General features: G+C 33.3%; 1 protein-coding gene across 1 annotated transcript; it reads right to left on the reverse strand.

Moving 5' to 3' along the window:
- Positions 1 to 18,222: 18,222 nt before the first annotated feature.
- LOC111368910 lies at positions 18,223 to 19,868 on the reverse strand. The gene is made up of 2 exons (XM_022990419.1): positions 19,089 to 19,868; positions 18,223 to 18,963 (listed from the first exon to the last, which is right to left on the reverse strand). The coding sequence occupies exons 1-2, from the start codon at positions 19,866 to 19,868 to the stop codon at positions 18,223 to 18,225; spliced, it is 1,521 nt and encodes a 506-aa protein (XP_022846187.1).
- Between the last annotated feature and the right edge of the window lie 319 nt (positions 19,869 to 20,187).

Genomic DNA, 20,187 nt, shown 5'->3' on the forward strand with positions numbered 1-20,187 from the left:
TTGAAAAATGAGGAAAAAAATATGAGCTGGCTTGTCAAAAAAATGTGATCTCGGCTCAAACTTGTCTCAAAACAAGCTCAAATCATCCATGAATTGAGTTGAGGTCTCGAATCGATGATTATCTCAGCCCTACTACCATTCCTATCTAGGCATGAATCTTTATAAGATTTCACAATTTTTAATCATATCTATAAGGATACTTGTTGATAATGACATTGACCAAACAAATGATTTAACTACGAATTATTTAAGGTTCCTTCATTCCTATGAATAATAAGATCTTTCAGTCCAAATTTTCAATCATTTTTGTCATTTGAGACTTGACTACTACCATTCTTAGATACCATTGGGTCCGAGAATGATTCTATGTGCAAATTTTTACCTAATAAGACTGTAGAAATGATTCTGGTCAAGATCTGCTTTCGTCATGTATTCAAGGTCATTTAATATTTTGAATTAGACCCTTAAAATACAAAAATATTTAAGCAATTTTACAACAACCGCAGAACTATAAGAGTCCGTTTGATTGTATAGTTGAAAAAGACAAATCAATTTCATGTAAGTTGGAAAAAAAAATCACCAAAACCATAATAATGCATTTTCCACGGATTTGACAAAAAAGATGCTTTAAGTGTTTGTATCTTGGAATTCGAACTTCATTTTCACTTTGGTATCAAACATTAAAAGTATAAAACGAATTCCTCAGATGTGACATTTTTCATAGAATTCACTCCGATCAAACAGACACTAAATCTGTTTTAAGGTGGTTCTAACATTAGGTGTTGAGCTCGACGAGGATAATTTTTATGAGTCATAAAAGAATACTTTTAGATGAATTTTGAGAAGTAAAAAAGCGGGAAAAAGGCGTAAAATTTAGGTGGGATACATCCTAATTTTTTAAAACTAAAATCTACCCTTCGATTCAAGAACCTAAAATTAACATACATGTAGCAAAAGTTTATTTTGACATGAAGGATTAAAGTACAATTTGTTTCGTTATAGTATTTCATTATCGTGCCAATTACACAAATAACGAAGAACGATTTTTCTTAAGGATCTTGCTACATGTATATCAAGCTTTACATAATGGGTAATATAATGCTACATATCAATCTATCATTTGCCAATTTAAAACAAAGTCAACTTTTTATTAAGTTTTTTATTTTTATTTTTTTCTCCTTTAAATCATTTTATATAATCTTTTATGTACCATTTTTTATGTACAAGTAGCATGATCATTTTCGCAAACAATATTATCTATGAAAATCCAATCGAAATCCTCTTGTAGTTCACATAGGACCACATTTCCAAAATGAGGGGAACAAAGATACTAATGAGTGAAAATTGAAATCTTTTTGGGCATTCGCATGCCACAGTTACTTGGACTTCGGAATAAAGTTGTCTCCACTTTCCTTGCTTATTCAAAGCATCAAATCTAATCTCCACAGTAGGTGTGTAAGCAAAATTAAAATTTCAATTTTATTTAAGTCAAAATTAATTAAAATGTTGTAGTCACAACTGAACCACCAATTGAAACATCTGCTATATTACAATATTCTGGGTGTAGTCCATAGTGGAAGATATATACACCTACTTGCTTAGGAATGTCAAGATTAGAACACTTTCTAAACAAGTTCTTAAACCTCTCCCATACATCTAGATTGTTCTCGAGATCCTTCTACTTAAAGGTGTGGGCTTGAATTTGATAGACTCGAAATGGTGGGAAGAACTTTATCGTAAATTTCTAAAACATATCATTCCATGACATGATACTCTGGATAGGTAAGAGATAGAGCTAATTCTCTTGCACCGTCCTTTAAGGTATGAGGGAATAAGTTCATTCGAAATGCATCTACAAACATCTTCTCGTGGCTAGTGACTTCACACAGCATCAGAAAAACTTGTATATGCTCATATGAATTTTCTATAGCTTTTTCAAAGAACTTGATGTCCTAATGATTCTCAAACAGGTTGATGACATCCGGTCGAAGGTGGAAGTTGTCTAGTCCATGAGAAGGATAGATTACACAGGTGCAGACATCAGTTCACATAATCCTTGACTAAAATTGGGTCTTCGTTGATGATAACCCTCTTCTAAACTAGTTATGGTAATTGAATTGGATTTTGAAGTTGATTCTAATTCCGATTTTCGACCATTTTTCCTCGCTTCTCTCTTTTCTCTTCTACACTGCTTGAATGTTCTTTGATCTTGGGATCTATTGAAATGACATTGATTTCGTTAGAATCTCACATATACTGTTAACAACTTGAAAGAAGCAAAACAAAAGATAATAATGTGATTAATAACCTGAAACAAAAATGAAAAGCGAATCTAATATAGACTAGTAAATTACAATTAAACAAATTATTCTCTGACAACTAATTCAAAAATTTGTCTGGACAAAATTCGCAATCGCATGAAATCATTGACAAGTAATAATATTATAAGTTGAGTTATCGTCTCACGAGAAATAACTGCTAATTATAATGCACTAGTTTCTATCAAATTCAATTATTCTAACACAAAGGAGTTGATTCTTTGTAATTTCCTATATTAAGCTATGAATAATGTAAATAAAGTGTTGTATCAATTTATGTGAAGAATGTATCAAATTTGGGATCCAACTATTGGCATCCATTTCTGATTCTCAAATTATATAGTTTTGTAGTATTATACAAGTGTTTGTGACAATCAATAATCCTATATTATTCAATCTTCTTTTTCATGTTAAATCAAGTTTATCCTAAGCACGATCCGATTCTATTCATAGTCCGAGCTCATATGAAAAGAGATGCATTCAATCACACGATTATCAAATAAGATCGCACACGCTAAAAATGTTACTCATAACGCCTATTGCCATGTATCAATTATGCAATGTTCTAAACCTATTGTAAGTCTCTCAATACTACGATAAGTAACAAGTTTTTTAAATTGATATCTAAATAATCAAATAACCAACAAGTTGTTAATGGTTTAATATATAAATAAATAGAAATGGGTTGGTGGATAAGTGGATAGAACTTGTGGATCCATTAAAATATATGGTTGAAAATTATGAAATTCGACCTTTTGTAAATGACTTATAAATTTTGCCAGCTGAACAGAGATGGAGGGAGAGAAGCCCACCCCAGCCCCAGCCCCAACCCAAAAGCTAATTAACTTGTAAAAAATGGAAAATTCAGCCCAAATTATTGGTGAAATAAAGAAGAAAAAAAATTTAGGCTAGCCCAAAAATTAATTTTAGCACAATTAACTTCATTCCCAACCCAAACCCAATGTTCAATTATTTAAATTTAAATAGTTCATTTATAATCAAATTAATTTATTATATTAGAAATAATTTTTATTGATTAAAGTAAAGATAAATAACTTATTGTAGCATGTCACATGTTTGACTAAGCTTAAAAGTAATTAATTTTTTCTAACGTATTTTTTCATATATTGCTTATTTATACTTTTGAGTTAAAAATTTATTTATTTCGACCATGAAATGGAAATATGCTTTATATTTACTTTTATCATTTAAAAATATATTTGTTAGAATTTTGTCATAAATGTTTAAAAATATATCTTGACCCATTTTGTCATTAGTGTGAAGAGTGTAACCTTTTAAACTAAATCTCGAGTAGCAAAAAGCATTTAAAAAAAAATTCAATTTTCAGCCCACCCTAACATATCTTGCTGGCTTCGCCCTTGCAACTGAAGGTTTAATTTCAAGTCATATTTATAAATCATGCAAGTCAAACCTGTAGTCTAGCTCCCTTGACCTTAGAACTAGATTCTCAATCCTTAACACATAGTAAACTGTGACCTATGAATTATCTTGCAAGTTATCTCCTGATTCTGCTTTTTGCTAAAGTTTTTCTTAAAAATCTGTATCTAAGTGATAAAATAATTGTGCAGTTGTGATATAATTTAGCTCAAAGGATTTTCTGTTTCTATCTTCCTATTTGGAAACTTTTGAAGAAAGGGAATAATGGATACAAAGAGAACTATCCCTTTGGGAAGTTTGTCTTCCGTGACACTATGAGACTGTGTCATCAATGGCCACTGCTCAGATTAGCCCCCTTGGCCACAAATTGGGTTGTAGATCCACAGATATTTTAAAGCTTTTTTTATTTCATTTTACGTGATTTTGCAATTGTTGCAATGGCATGTTTAGCCTGGAAATGAATCAAAATGCGAAAATTCTATGAATCGAACATTTCCCAAACAATCTTTCTCACGTGATGTAGCCTTTGTTTGCTCATCTACTAGATCGTTGCTTGGCTATGTTACTCATTGCATCGATTTTCATGATTTGCTTCTAAGTCCAAAAACTTCTCATAACCTTCTGGATAAGAATGTACAAATTTTTGTTATTGAAATTATAAATATATCGAGTGATGACCATACTATTAAAAGGATTAAGATGTTGAAAGTGGACAATATTTTTGTGTTTATTAAGTGTATTCACATTGAAGTCAAATTCATTCTCTTTTTTCATACAACCCGACATCTCAAAAAATTTGATGGCATACATGTTGAGGCAAAAATGTAATGTTTTGAGAGAAGATAAGTTTATTTAGGATCACAAAAACTTAAATATACATGCATGGAACAAACAGCAAAAGTAATCTTCTTTTTTCCCTCACATGAAATAACGTTCTTAAGGATGCACCCGATTAGTACACTATGGGCTATGGCTTTTGAAGAGGCAACCAAAGCATGAAATAATAGAATGAACAATATCATCAAATATCATTTTCTTCACCGACCTCCTCTTTGCTGGAAAAACACTTTCTTTCTTAGGTTTGTACCTTGAACCCTCAACCTCCAATGCTGCCACAGGCCCGGGCGCCGCTTCTTGCTTTGCTGCCACCACCACCATTTCTGCTTTCTTCAATGTTTAATGTAATTGATTAGATGATCTTCTTCTTCTTATTATTATTATTCTTCTTCTTCTAGTTGTTGAGGGGATAATATTTTTGACAATGAGTTTAGGCATTTAAATAAGAAGTGTACAGAAAAGTCGTGGAAGAAAATAAAACATATAAAAGGAAAGAATTTCTAGAAGACGAGAGGGGCCTGGGATAATACTATTTGTACATTATTGTATACATAATGATGTACAAATAGATGATATTAAAAAAATAAAAACACAGAGGTAAAAAAAGAGACTGAAAGAAAACAAATTCAACCATTATAATCTTTCTCTCCCTTCCACGGAATATTTCTGTACGCCATTATGTACAAAAATGATGCACAAATAACATTACTCGATCAAAGGTATGTGTGGAACAAATTTGGCTATGAGATAACTGATTAATATGGGGATAATATTTTCGACAATGGTTTACTTAGATTTGATTATTCTCATATTTATCTGTGCTAAATGTGTGCACTATAGGACCGGTTGGGATTTATTGAATCTTGGAGTTTGTCTTAGAAGATATACTTTACAATAACTCTATTTCAACAAAGTTGGGTTACAAAAGTGACTTTACAAAGTCTGTTGGTGAAATCCAGACTACTGATTTCAAATGATTTAAAAATTTATTTTTGAAATGATTGGTGTAGATCCAATTTTGTCAAACTCCTTTGTCACTGTAGCATAACTCTATACTTTATTACCTTTAAAAAGATTAGAATACTTTCTTATATATTAATTACTGGTTTTTATTTTTGTCTACACAATAAATTTTCATTCAATAATCGCTGCAAACTACAGTTGAAATAAAACTCAAAATACAATCAACCTATTGTTTAATATTTAAATTGAGAATTGATTTATTAAGAACCGTTACATTGTTTAACTTTATAACAGTGACACGACATATCAATTAATTGGTTGATAAGTTAATGTTGGGTGGATTCCAAGAATTAAATTAAGCCCTTATTTGGTAGAAGTTAAAATTCAATTTTTAATAAATTTTGATGAAAGTTGATGAAATGTGTGGTAAAAAAGTTGTGAGCTGCATAAAATATATATTTTAAATTAATTATTGACTTTCACTTTAAATAAAATCCAAATGTTAATTTTTACCAAATAGGGGCTAAATTTGTTATAATGATACGTCGTGCCTTCGTTACTTCATATGAGCTAATTTTTACCAAATAGGGTCATTTCTCCATTTAAATCAAGCAAATAAAAATGACTAAATGAGCTACTTGGTTGTTGATTATTATTCTATTATATAAATGTTATGAAATGGGACGGGAAGACGAAGTGGTATACGGGAATAGACTTGACTTTTGAATTCCAATCAAATCTTTTGTCACAGATTTGGTTGTTTAGTTGTGAACTTGCCAGTGTGGACTGATCCAATTGAAGTGAAGAAAACAAGTTTAATTAACACGCGTATTCTCACTTCGTACTCTTGGGAAAAATATAATATGCCAAGTAATAACCCTTTTTTATTTATAAAAAAAAATAAAAATGCACGGATTCTAGAAAGCTGATGATATATGTAACTTTAAAAAAGAAAAAGAAAAAAGTGACAAAAAACATGTTACGGACATGTCTAATAAAAATCTTCAAAATTATCATTTATATATATTTACCATTAAGTTTATATTTTTATTTTATTTTAAATAGAATTCATATATTTTAGCTATAGTTTCAATTTCGCAGGTAAAATGTTTGAATTAGAGAAGCCAGAGCTTGAGGTTCTAAGATAACTTCAAGTTGAATTTTTAGCATTAATACCAATGAAAGAAAACGCATATAAGCTTAAAAGTTAAGTTAATTTTTATTTTAAACAGTTTATCCAAAACTGACTAATATTAATAAATAAAAGAACAAAGGAAATTAGTAAATTGTTAATGAACCTGTATATTCAGCTATTTGGAAGAGAAATTAAGTTGGAAGGAGCTTGTTTGCCGTGCAGCTACACTAGAAGAAGAAAAAGGAGAGGACCGAGGCTGTCATAGAAATAAAAAAATTACGGTTTGTCTTAATGAAATCAAATGCTTTGAAGAATTGAAGATTCAAAATTGATTGAGAAATCACGGAAGCACAAATTCTGAAGAAGAAAGGAATATTTAACGTCCGATATTGGTAAATATGTTATGTGAAGAGTTAAATATTAAAAAAATAATAATACGTAAATAATACTATGTATGATATCTTTCTACTGTAGCCCCCAAACATTGGAAGCCCTTGAGCTTTGGCCTAGGGCCAACGTAGAGGATGGAAACGGCAGTGCTTGTTGGATGTTGTGGAGAAAAGGGGAGCAGACCAAAAGCCGGGAAGGCAGGTGGAGGCTGTAGGAATTCTGGAGGAAGAGACAAAACAAGACAATTGTTTTTAATAAATGAAAAAATAATTTTATTAGATACACCCTAGAAGGAGAAAAAAGAAAAAAGAAAATTATGGATTAATAAAAGAAATCAACTATATAAGGTATTCACTATGTGCCAATAAGCATAAAAAGTAGGTCTCTAACACTGCTTTTTTGGTCCCATGTAAATTTTGACCTTTCTTTTTTTGGTTCCTATTAAAATATATTGTCCAGTGACATTAATATCACTTGGGACATGAGATGGCTGGATCGGTGAGGGATTCGAAAACCATTCGAGTTGTGCTTATACTTCGTTCGAAATTGTAGTTATAACATTCTAATATTTGCACAATCAATTCTATCTAATCTATAGAAGCTCTCAATTCCTCGTGACGGACAATCTTTTATTGAATGAAATTATATATATGGAAAGGTATTGAGTTGAGCTAGCTGGCCCTTTAGCTCGTGGATCTCATGGGCTGAGCTGGATCATTCTTTTTTTTTTTTTTTTTTAAATAATTAACAAATTAGCCCAAGAACGAGCATTTTTTTAAGGAATTAACAAAATGGTTCAAAAATGAGAAAAAATATGAGCTGGCTTGTGAAAAAAATGTGATCCTGACTCAAACTTGTCTCAAAACGAGCTCAAATCATCCACGAATCGAGTTCAACTCTCGAATCAACGAGTATCTCGGCACTGTTGCCATCTCTATCGAGGTATGAATCTTTATAAGATTTCACAATTTTCAATCATATCTATATGGATACTTGTTGCCAATGAAATTGATAATAAAGTGTCAATGAAATTGATAATAAAGTGTCATTATTAACGAAACAAATTATTTAACTTAGATACCATTGGGTCCAAGAATGATTTCTATGTGCAAATTTCTACCTAACAAGATAGTAGAAATGATTCTTGTCAAGATCTGCTTTCGTCATGTATTTAAGATCATTTAACAATTTTGACTTAGACCCCTTAAAATACAAAAATATTTAAACAATTTTACAGAGTATAGAAGCTTACAACAATGGTAGAACTTAACTTTATTTTAAGGTGGTTTTATAATTAGATGTTGAGCTCGATGCGATGAGGCTAATTTTTCTGAGCCGTAAAACAATACTTTTAGACTAATTTTATGAAAAAATGAAAAAGAAAAAGAAAGAAAGAAAGAAAAAGCCTAAATTATAGGTGGGATATATCCCAATTTTTTAAAACTAAAATCTACCTGTTGATTCAAGAACCACAATAAAATTAACATACATGTAGCAAAAGTTTATTTGGACATGAAGGATTATTTAATCTTTTTCGTTATAGTATTTCACTATCGGGCCAATTACACAAATAACAAAAAAAAGATTTTTCTCAAAGATCTTGCTACATATATATCAAGTTTTACATAATGGATAATATAATACCACATGTCAATCTATCATTTGTCAATTTAAAATAAAGTCAACTTTCATTAAATTTTTTTCCCTCTACATCAATTAATATAATCCTTTATGTACCATTTTTATGAACAAGTAGCATCGAATTTGATCTCTGAAGCACCGGTGCTTAATTTATACAAAGCATCGTGCTTAAGTGGTACACTACAATAGGTGGTGTAATTAGTTTTAAAACTACCCATTACCTTTCACCACCTATTGTAATAGGCAATCATGACTGCAAGTAGCCCCCAGGGCATATCTCCCAGTGGCAAAGGGGAGGGCGGATAGGGCTCAGCGCGGCAGTGTGCAGAGTTCGATTCCCCGCAAGGTGGAATTGACTTTGTTGCAAGCGGGAGTTACCATATGGGTTAACAGCCTTGGCCTATCCATGTGCTCTCCACCCTGGCTCCTGGGAGGCACATCCTGCGATTTACCTCCTCCACGATGGCCCAGGGCAGGGTCGGTGGGGGCCCCTAAGGTTGGGGTTCAACCTTTTTTTTTTTTTTTTTCAATCATGACTGCAAGTAGCATAATCCTTTTCTCAAACAATACTATCTATAAAAATCCAACTGAAATCCTCTTGTACTTCACATTGGACCACATTTCCAATATGAGGGGAACAAAGATACTTATGAGTGAAAAAATTGAAATCGTTTTGGGCATTCGCATGCCTACGGTTACTTGGACTTTGGAATAAAGTTGTCTCTACTTTCTTTGCTCATTTAAAGCATCAAATCTAATCTCCATAATAGGCGTGTAAACAAAATTAAAATCTTAATTTTAATTTAAGTCAAAGTTAATAATTCATTAACTTTTATTAAAATCTACTGAAATATAGTAATGCTATTAGGACAACTGATATTTAACACTAATTTAGATGATAGTACAAATAGAATTAAATTGCATGTTTAATTAAACACAAAGAATTATGACCCATTTAATAGGTCTTATAATATATTGACACATTAGCTGATGTTAAACACTACTGGTGCTAAGTACATTGTGACGAATTTGATCGGAAGATTATAACAATAATGAAATAAACAAGAATACAATTAAGAACATCAAGATTTACAAGGAAACCCAAGACGGAAATAAATCATGGGTAAAGGAGGAGAAACCCACTATAATCAATAGTAATTGTATTCATAATAAGATTTCAATACTCTCAACTAAAATTTGTAGCTCTTAAGATATTGTATGAATATTATAGGAACAATACAAGTCATGGCTTATATATAGAAACCTTTAAAACCTAGTTGAAGATAAATAGGAGTTTAAAATACGTTAAAACGTGAAACTCGAGAAACCCTGGACTCGAGTGACAGGCGAGCGATAGGCGGTAAATAGCCCTGCCGCTCGAGTGTCAGGCAGTGGATAAGTGGGCGAAAACTTTTTGTTGAAAATCTGTTGGTGTTGCTCGAGTGTCCAACTAGCGGTAGGCTAGCAAAAACGTAGCGACTTTTCTTCCCAATCCATAATTTTGATCTCTTCAGGACCACTTCAACTAGGACTCCAATACCGACTAGAATTTTGGTTACATTACAACAAATCTCCTCGTTTAGCTAAATTCCAATACAATACATTCCAAAAAATTCATTTCCAAAGCAAACACTACTGCTTATCTTCCAAACATGCCTTAATGGACTAAATAAGTTCAAGTAATGTTCTAACTTAGTAATGGGGAGTGATTTTGTCATCATATCAGCAAGATTATCCTTGGTATCAACTTGCTCACTACAATATCACCACAAGCAATTACTTTACACAAAAAATGACACCTCTCATCAATGTGCTTGGTCCTCTCATGAAACATTTGATCCTTAATAAAAAAAATAGCACTCTAACTATTAGAATATACTGTAGAAATCTGTAGGTCTTCATTGATTTCACCAATCAATCCTCTCAACCACATAGCCTCCTTACATGCCTCTATATTGGCCATGTATTTTGCCTCTATTATAGACAAAGCTATTGTATTTTACAAAGTAGCATTCCAACTAATGGCACAACCTCTAAGGATAACACATACCCTATAAGTTATCTCATTTTATCAAGATCCTCTACATCATTTGAATCAACATACCCAATGACTCTATTTATATTTCTACCAAAATGCAAGCAAGCATTAATAGAGCCCTTCAAGTATTTGAATATCCATTACAATGTCTTCCAATGTTCCTTGTCAGGATTTGTCATGTTCCTACTAACTATACTGATTGCATATGCCAAATCTTGTCTTATACAAACCATTGTATGCATTAGTGAACCAACTACACTGAAATAAGGAACTCGAGACATATAATCAATGTTGTCATTAGATTGAGGACACAATCCAGATGATAATTTGAAGTGGGTAGCCAAGGAAATACCGACAGCTTTAGCATTCAGCATATTAGACCTTTGAAACAATTGGATGTACCCCTTCTTACTCAAATACAATCTACCAATCTTTCCATCCCTCAAGATTTTCATACTAAGAATTTTCATTGTCGTGCCCAAATCCTTCATCTCAAACTCCTCACTAAGATCAGATTTCACCTTTTGACCTCTACTTTATCTTTGGCTGCAATGAGCATGTCATCAACATGTAACAACAAATATGTAATTGATTCACCATCTTCATTTTTGTAGTACACACAACTGTCATAATTACTTCTATTGAAACTATGACTAGTCATGAATGAATCGAACCTTTTGTACCACTACCTCAATCACTACTTTAGCCCATGCAGAGACTTGTTTAACAGCATGCATAGTCTTTCTTCCCAGAAACTGTGAAACCCTTTAGTTGTTGCATGTAAATGTTCTTCTCAAGTTCTCCATGTAGTTTTAAGTCATTCTTTCCCACTATCCCAAGTAAAGCCCAAATTGAACTATACTTTACAAATGATGAGAACACCTATAGGAAGTCAACACTTGGAATTTGACTGTAGCCTTTTGCTAACAATCTAGACTTTTACCTAGTATCTTCAATCCTTGATGTCCATTCTTTCCTTTTGAACACCCAACTGCAGTGAACAACCCTTTTATCCTTTGGTAATTTCACCAACTCCTAAGTACAATTTATATTCAATGACTCCATTTCGTCCTACATAGCAATTAACCATCTGCTAGAATCACTACAACTTATTGCCTCTATATATATAGCAGGTTCCTCAGTGGAATCAATTTCGTCAGGCACATTCAAAGCATAAGCTACAAAGTCTTCTTCTCTATACTTCTATAGAGGTTTAATCTATTAGTGAGGTTTATCTTTAACAATTGAATACTGTTGTATCGCAGGTGGTGTAGGCAAAGTATTACCATCTGTCAATTATGAGATAGACTATTTTGTAGAAGACTATTCTAAAACCTCATATTGTTCCCACGGATCAATTTCCAACTCCACCTGAATTGCATGATTTTGTTCCTTAATTTTATCAAAATGCTTACAAGGTAAATCATGAACCATGGCAAGTTCATCAAATACCACATCTCTACTAACCATCACATTTTTTTATCTTAGGACACCACAATTTACACCCCTTCACATTGGATTTATACACAAGAAAGACACAATTTTCTAGACCTAAGTTCCAACTTTTCATTATTTACGTAAGCATAAGCTGGATACCCAAAAATCATCGAATCGGTTTAATAAGAAGGTTTACCAAATCATAACTCTTCTGGTGTCTTTTTCTAAATGGCAGCTGAAGGTGAGCGATTAATTAGAAAACAAGCTATGGAGCAGCTTCAGCCTAAAAAATCTTAGGCAAACTAGAATTTGAAAGTATTTAATGAACATTTTTATTAAAGTTCTATTCATTTATTCAGCCACACAATTTTGTTGAGGAGTTCAAAGCACTTTCAAGTGTCTCAGTAGCCTTGTTGAAGCTATTAAATTCATCTGAACAAAACTCCAACCTATTATCTGTACATAAATGCTTAATATGCTTTTCAGTATGCTTTTTTTTTTTCATTATTTTCCATTCCTTAAATGTCCCAAATACATCACTCTTCTGTTTTAAGAAGAATACCCAAACCTTCCTGAAAAAATCAAAAATCACTTTTAACAGATAATAAGCACCTCTCTTTCGAAGGTACCCTAGTAGGTCCCCAAAGAACTGAATGAATATATTTAAGTGTTCCCTTCACATTGTGTCTTCCTGTAGTAAATATGACCTTTTTTGTTTCCTAAAAAGACACAATGTTCAAAAAGTTTCATCTTACTAGTCCTCTACCCATCAAGAAGTCCTCTTCTACTCAACTCTGCCATACCATTCTCATTCATATGCTCAAGTCACATATGCCAAATGAAGTAAAGAGTTATATCTCCTTTAACTGTAGATCCTTGCAAAACATACAACTATGTAGAGTTTTAATATCACTTTATGACAAAAAGAGCACCCCGACTCACCTTCTAAACTCTACCTTAACCAGGGTATTTATGCCATTTTAAGTCAAGTGTACTCAAAGATATGAGATTTCGCTTCAATTCTAGAACATGCTTGACATCTGTAAGTGTTCTAATAATACCATCAAACATTATGATTCTGACTGTACGAACTTCGACAATTTTACTAGGTGCATTGCTTTTCCATAATCACTGAACATCTCAAAACTTTCTCAAATGATGTAAACTAGTCCTTATTGAGATACATATGGAAAGTACAAGCCGAGTCCAGAACACATTCCTTACAATGTTTGGGATCCATGTCAGAAATCACAAGAAGCTCTCATTCACTCTACCCCGCTTCCGCAAAAATCAGTCTCCACTGTGTTAACAGGTTGCTTTCCTCTTTCAGTATCACCAGCAGCATTATTCTTATTTTTCAAAGAATAGCAACTAGCCTTTATATGTCCATTCTTCTTACAGTAATGGTACACCTTTTCTGCATGTCTGAATTTCAATCTACTCTTCATATCTATACAAAGATTCCTATCCTATTTTTTCCCACGAACAATTAGGCCTTCAACCTAACTCCCAGATCTTCAAACAAGTTGCCTCATCTTCTCTTTAGATAGTAGAGCATTATAGACCTCTTCCACAGTGAAAGTACCTGACTATAGAGAATAGTATCTCTAAAAGTCAAATATGACAGGGACAGTGAACACAACAACATCAACACTAGGTCCTTTTCATCATATTTAACCTCCAATGTTTCCAAATTAGCCACGATTTTTTTGAACATAGTTAAGTGATTATGTAATGTTGCACCTTCAGACATTTTGGTGTTCAATGCTACTGGTGTTAGATAGCATTATTTGTGAACCAAAAAGCTTTTCTTGTTTATTAACATGGATAGTTAAAAGTTGATTACTTATATAATTAGATTGATTCGTCCATATTTTTGGTTGGACAACAAATATGAACTCATTTTCGATTGGGAAAGGTGCAGAGAATTGGCTCAATACATTAGTTTTGATCAACTTTGACCATTTATTAAAGCAGGAACCATTAAAATGGACACGAGAAATTTTAGGCCAATTGTGTTTTACTTGTGAGTAGATAATCGTAGTATATTTAGTTTCTTAAAATCAATTTCAGTGAATGAGATATTAAGGCTAAGAGCGAGCAACTCGAAATTTGGAAATTGGAAGTGGTGAAAATTGGATGAAAAGTCATTCTTACATTGGAAGTCTAAGAATCACTTGTACAACTTTAAAAAAAAAAATGAAGTTTTGAATGTCAGTCTGGCTCCAAATGATACTTATATTCTTTGAAAGGGAAGAGTTGCTTATTAGTGGGTTTGAGCCAAAACCCAGACACATAGGCCAAGCGTGGGCACGGACATGGTTCATGGGCTTTGCTTGTTCCAAAATTCATACAATACACCATTGCTGTATTAAATTTTTATACTTTCAACACAATAATTTTTCTATGCATATTAGTATGATTTCTTATGAAGGGAGTTCACATTGATATGTTCATTGATTTTGATCTTAGTAATTTGAAGTGATCCTATTTTAAGATGTGGTCCTCAATCGTGGAAGACGAGTGTTTGAGTCCATTAACATCTTTATGAGGTAATATCTTTTTAAGAATGAATAGTCCAACTCTTGACTCGACAAAATTTATTTTCTGCATTCTCATCTTTCTACATTTCATTTTTTTCTTATTACTCTGGTTAGTGGTAAGTCATCAATCTGCTGGTTTGTTTGGACAATAAAATTTATATGAAATATAATCATATGCACATTTTTTTTCCAAACAAAAGGCGCAAAGCCTTGTGATATGGACAAGAAATATGTATTTTAAGGTAAATAGTATTCCTTGAAATAGTAGACCTTGAAGGTATTGTTCGTGTGATACCTGCAAGCGTACAGGATCCTTGACAAATAATAATAAGTGAGTTAAGAGTTATCGTCCCACAGAGAATAAATTTAATTCAATTTTACTAGTTTCGTATGGAATTCTAGTTATGAAAACAAAATAAATATTTTGATTTGATTTAAACTAAATTAATCTAAAAAAGCAATAAAAATTGGGGTTTTATCAAATTATGGAGGATTGTATTGGATTTTGACTCCGCCTATTGCTATTTATTTCAATTCTTGATTCGTAATCTAATTTCTTTCATGAGTTCTTGACAATCGATAACACTAATATGTTAAATGTTCTTTTCCAAGATACACCAACCTATGATTAACACGACCCAATCCTATTCCTAGTCTGAATTCATATGAAAATCATGCATTTAGTTTAAGTTATCAATATGATTGCATGTATGATAGATATTATTCATAATCCTAACTATACATGTTAATTTTGCCGCATTCTAGGCTCGTTGTGAATATTCCTACACTACAATAAGCAACTAACTATTCAATTGATTGCCAAACAATTCAATAGTGCAATGGGAATGCAAAATTAATCAAGTAACACACGAATTAAACTAAATACTTGTCTTGAATTAAAATAAATAAATAATAGGGTTCATCTCATCCAATACAATGAAAAACTAGTTTAGCATATTAACATATAAATTACAAGAAGAATAATAGAAAAATATCACTCGGATCATGAAAGAATGCAAAAGATGTTGATCTTCACGTCTAAAGTTGAATTTTTCAAAACTTGATGTAATTAAACTTCATTTCCTTGCTATGGCTTGATCTTCTCTCTCAAAATATAGCAATTGGCCCCTTGTTCTTGATGGATTTGATGAAACTATTGTGTATGAAGAGGCAAGAGAGAGACCCTTTCATTGCTGCCCATGTCTTGTATTTATATGATGAAATTATGTCAAATTTCACGTCCAAATTGTCTTCCAAAAGACTTTAAATCAAATAAGGAAAGTTGACTTCGCGCGCACATAATTTTGTCTCTACACAGCCTTTAGTATTTTGATCATAACTTTCTCTTTCGGTATCCGATTTAGGTGATTCAAAGTGCATTGAAAAGCTAATTAAAAGATCTACAATTCTTTTAGATGTACAATTTTTCCAATTCAAACTTCCTCCATCCGAAAAATGGGTCTCAAGTTGACTGAAAATCTTGAAAATATCCTATATCATTGGAAGTCGATTTATGGTAATAGTCTAGTCATATCCCCTTCCTTTTTTACTCCAATTTGCATTCAATTTACTCCTATCAATTTTCAAAGTATCTTTTGTGGTCCAGATCAACCATTAAATATTTACACTTTCGTCCCCATACTTTGGATTTGCTTCATTTAGCCATTTTCCGTTCTTTTTTTCGATTCTTCTTTGAAACATGAACTTTTCCTAATAAAAGCAATAAATAACAAATCAGGTACTAATCCGTTCAAAGAATAACAAAATATCATCATTTAAGATCTCAAATAAGTGTAGAAACTACACTTATCAAACCCCCAAACTTGAATCTTTGTTTGTCCTCAAACAAAAATATAACCTAAATAATAACAAACATACAAGCATGCAAAAATATTTGGTTGGACAATCTAGCTTTTTACCACAGAATTCGAGATCACCGTATTAAATCTATAAACTACTTCAAAGTCACAATACCAAACCAATATCCACTTTTTCAATGCAAAATCGACGTGTGTGTGTGTGAAAAATTAAGTAGACATTAATGATTTCACAAGTTGTTTCAATTCCCGACCCTCTATGGTCAAATATATCATTTCATCTTTCGTAAGATTCACACACCCCTAAATTTATTATTTTTCACTATTTTCTCAGTGTGTGATCTAAGGTTGAATTTTTCATTACATCCTTATCCTTACCCTCTCTAGTTCAGGTGGACATCACTGGTTGCAAGTCAATACATCAATGAACAAGGATTATCAATTAATTTGATTGCTTCGACCTCCAAGACTCAAGTAGGCTAATTATCTTTAATCGAAAGTTAAATTTTCTCGAATAAGTGTTAGGACTTAACAAGGTATTTAGTGCTTCTGCTTTTTTCCATGCACTTTTTTTTCTGATTTTTAAGAGTTTTTTTTTTCTCTCCATTAACCTTTCTAGATGACCCCTGTAGTAGGCTTTAGGCCGATAACTTCTAAGTCAGATGACTTTAGGGCACCAGATTTTAAGATATCCTTACATGTTTAATAACCCGAGTCAAAAAGACTTCAAAGAGAATAATTTTATTTTTTTTCAAGTGCAACTTCATCTCCGATTACTTTCTAAATAACTCCTGTAATGAGCTTTAGGCCGATGATTCCCAAGTCAGACGACTTTAGGACATCAGGTTTTAAGATACTCTTGCAGGCTTAATTACTCGAGTCATAAAGGCTTTAGAGAGAAGTTTTAAATTTCAAAACATATGCCTTGATTAGTGAAATGCCCCTTATCACACACTTATTCAATCAAATCACCTCCAACTCAAAACTTTCACCCAATTTTGCAACGTCATGTTCCTGCATATGGCAGTTAAATAAAAAATTAGAGATCAAATAACCTAGAACATGTGTTACTTAGCCCAAACATCTAATAAACCACTAAATCTCAAAGACCTAAGAGAAAACATGGTATGGATGATGAGTCCCTAAAATAAAAATTAATCTAAATTATCTTAAGCTATTCTAATTATAGTAAAATAAAATAAAATGGATAGAAATATTGGGTTGCCTCCCAACAAGCGCTTAGTTTATAGTCTTTAGTTAGACTTTGTTGCTTTTAGGCTCTTTATGGTGGCTTGAAAAGAGAATCTTCAACCCTGCATTTTAAGCACTGGTTGCACTTCTTTCTTTCATTTTTCATCCGCCACATGATCAAGTTTCCATTATTATTCCTACCAACAATTCCACCTATATCTGGCCGGCCTTTGTAACTCTCTCAGTGATCAACTCGTTGGCAATCCTCAGAATATGATGGTTGCTTGATTGGATTCTCCATGGTGAAACTTTGTTGCTTATCCTCCACCCTCAGGACTATCTCGTTTGTATCAAAATCAAGTAATGTCCGACTTGTTGACATGAATGGCCTTCCTAGTATTATTGGAATTTGGGATGCCTCTTCTATGTCTAGAATGATAAAGTCAACTGGAAAAATAAATTATCCCGTCTTGATAAGCATGTCCTCGACTATTCCATAGGGATGTTTCAATGTTCAGTCCGCCAGCTGAAGGATGATAGAAGCCGCCTTGGGATCTCCCAATCTCAATTTCCTGCAAAGAGGCAAAGGAATTAAGTTAATACTTGCTCCTAAATCAATTAAACAATTAATACCTTGTAAGTTTCCTATGGAGCAAGGTAAAGTGAAACCCCCTGGATCTTTAAGTTTGGGAGGGATCCTGTGCTGGGTGATCGCACTGCACTCTTCAGATAGTGTTATTATTTCATGCTCAGGCAACTTCCTCTTTTTAGTCAGCATCTCCTTCAAAAACTCAGAATAGTTTGGGATTTGAAGGATAGCGTCAATGAATGGGATGTTGACATGCAACTTTTTGAGGATTTCTAGGAATTTCATAGCTTGCTTCTCCAATTTAGTCTTCTGTAACATTTGAGGAAAAGGGACCAGAGGTGTCAGTGAAGTGCCAAGAATATTTGCCTTAAACTGTGGATTGTTTGAAATTGTCTGTTGGTCCTTTTCTATTGCTTCTTCAAACTGCTCAATCGGTTCCTTATCCTTAGTAAGCATTTGAGTTATCTCTGTCTCCTTCCTCTTTACAGTGATTTTTAGCAATTGAACACCACTTCTAGTAGTGATGGCCTGAACCTGCTCTGCTGTTGGCTGGCGTTGAAATCTTTGAGGAAATGAAATGGGTGGCACATAAACTTTGACAGGGGTGGTGGATGTGGTAGATGTGAGCTCAATAGTTGCATAATTTACCGCCTCAGCTGCTAATACCTGTCCCGTGGGTTCTTCTCTGTGTCATTCGGCAAGGTACCCTATGGTCTATTGGCTAATGCAGCTGCTATCTGTCCCACCTGATTTTCTAGTTTATGTATGGAAGCCTATTGATTTTGCATTACTGTTTCAGTCTTGGTGATGTACGTGACCAGTAGATCTTCCAAGGATTGCCTCTTACCTTGCTGTTGCTGAATTACTAGTGGATTGGCCTTCATCTGATTTACTTGATCTGGATTATCCACCCACAAATAGTTGGAATGCTTGTTCAAACCCGGATGGTAGTTGTATGGGTAAGATCCATTTTGCCTCTGATAGTTTTGTGAATAATTGACCTCTGCTGACTGACCCATGTGAGTAGAAGTCAAAGGACAGCTTGTAGTGATGTGATCTACCCCACAACCTGCACATACCGGAGCTGGATGTTGTACCATGTGCACAAATTGAGTTAAAGTATCAAGCTTTTTTGTTATTGCTTCCATCTGCGCTACCAATGCTGTTACTGCGTCCACATTATGCAATCCAACTATTTTTCTCGGAGCTTCCCTATCTGTTAGCCAGTTGGCCTGATTCTCAGCAATCCTCTCAAATAAATTATGTGCATCATCCACCTCGATAGTCAAAATTGATCCACCCACAGAAGCATCAACTATATTGCGAAATTCAGCATGCAGTCCATTATAGAATAGATATATTTGTGCCAGTTTAGGAACATCAAGATTTGGACATTTCCTAAACGCACTTTTGAACCTATCCCATGCTTTCGGATATGTCTCATGATCCTTCTGTCTGAAAAGATATACTTCATTTCTGATTTGGTGGACTCGAGATGGTGGGAAGAATTTCATGGTAAATTTTTGTGCCATGTCATTCCACGATATGATGCTCCCAGAGAGTTGTGACATCATTCATATTTTCGCACCCTCCTTCAAAGTGCGAGGGAATAAACGCATTCGTAATGCATCTTGTGACATCCTCTCATGGCTAATGACATCACAAAGCATGGTAAAAGCTTGAATATGTTCGTGTGGATTTTCCGTAGCTTTCCCGCTAAACCTGATGTCTTGATGATTTCGAAAAAGATTTATGACATCTGGTCGGATGTGAAAGTTTGCTTGTCCAAACGGTGAATAGACAATAGGAGGTTGAATCGGTGCAGGTACTGGATTCACATAATCTCTAACCAATAGAGGCTGAGCTGGAGGTGGTTGTTGAACCTGAAGT

The sequence above is a fragment of the Olea europaea genome, chromosome 19 (genome assembly GCF_002742605.1).
Source record: "Olea europaea var. sylvestris chromosome 19, O_europaea_v1, whole genome shotgun sequence".
Taxonomy (NCBI): domain Eukaryota; kingdom Viridiplantae; phylum Streptophyta; class Magnoliopsida; order Lamiales; family Oleaceae; genus Olea; species Olea europaea.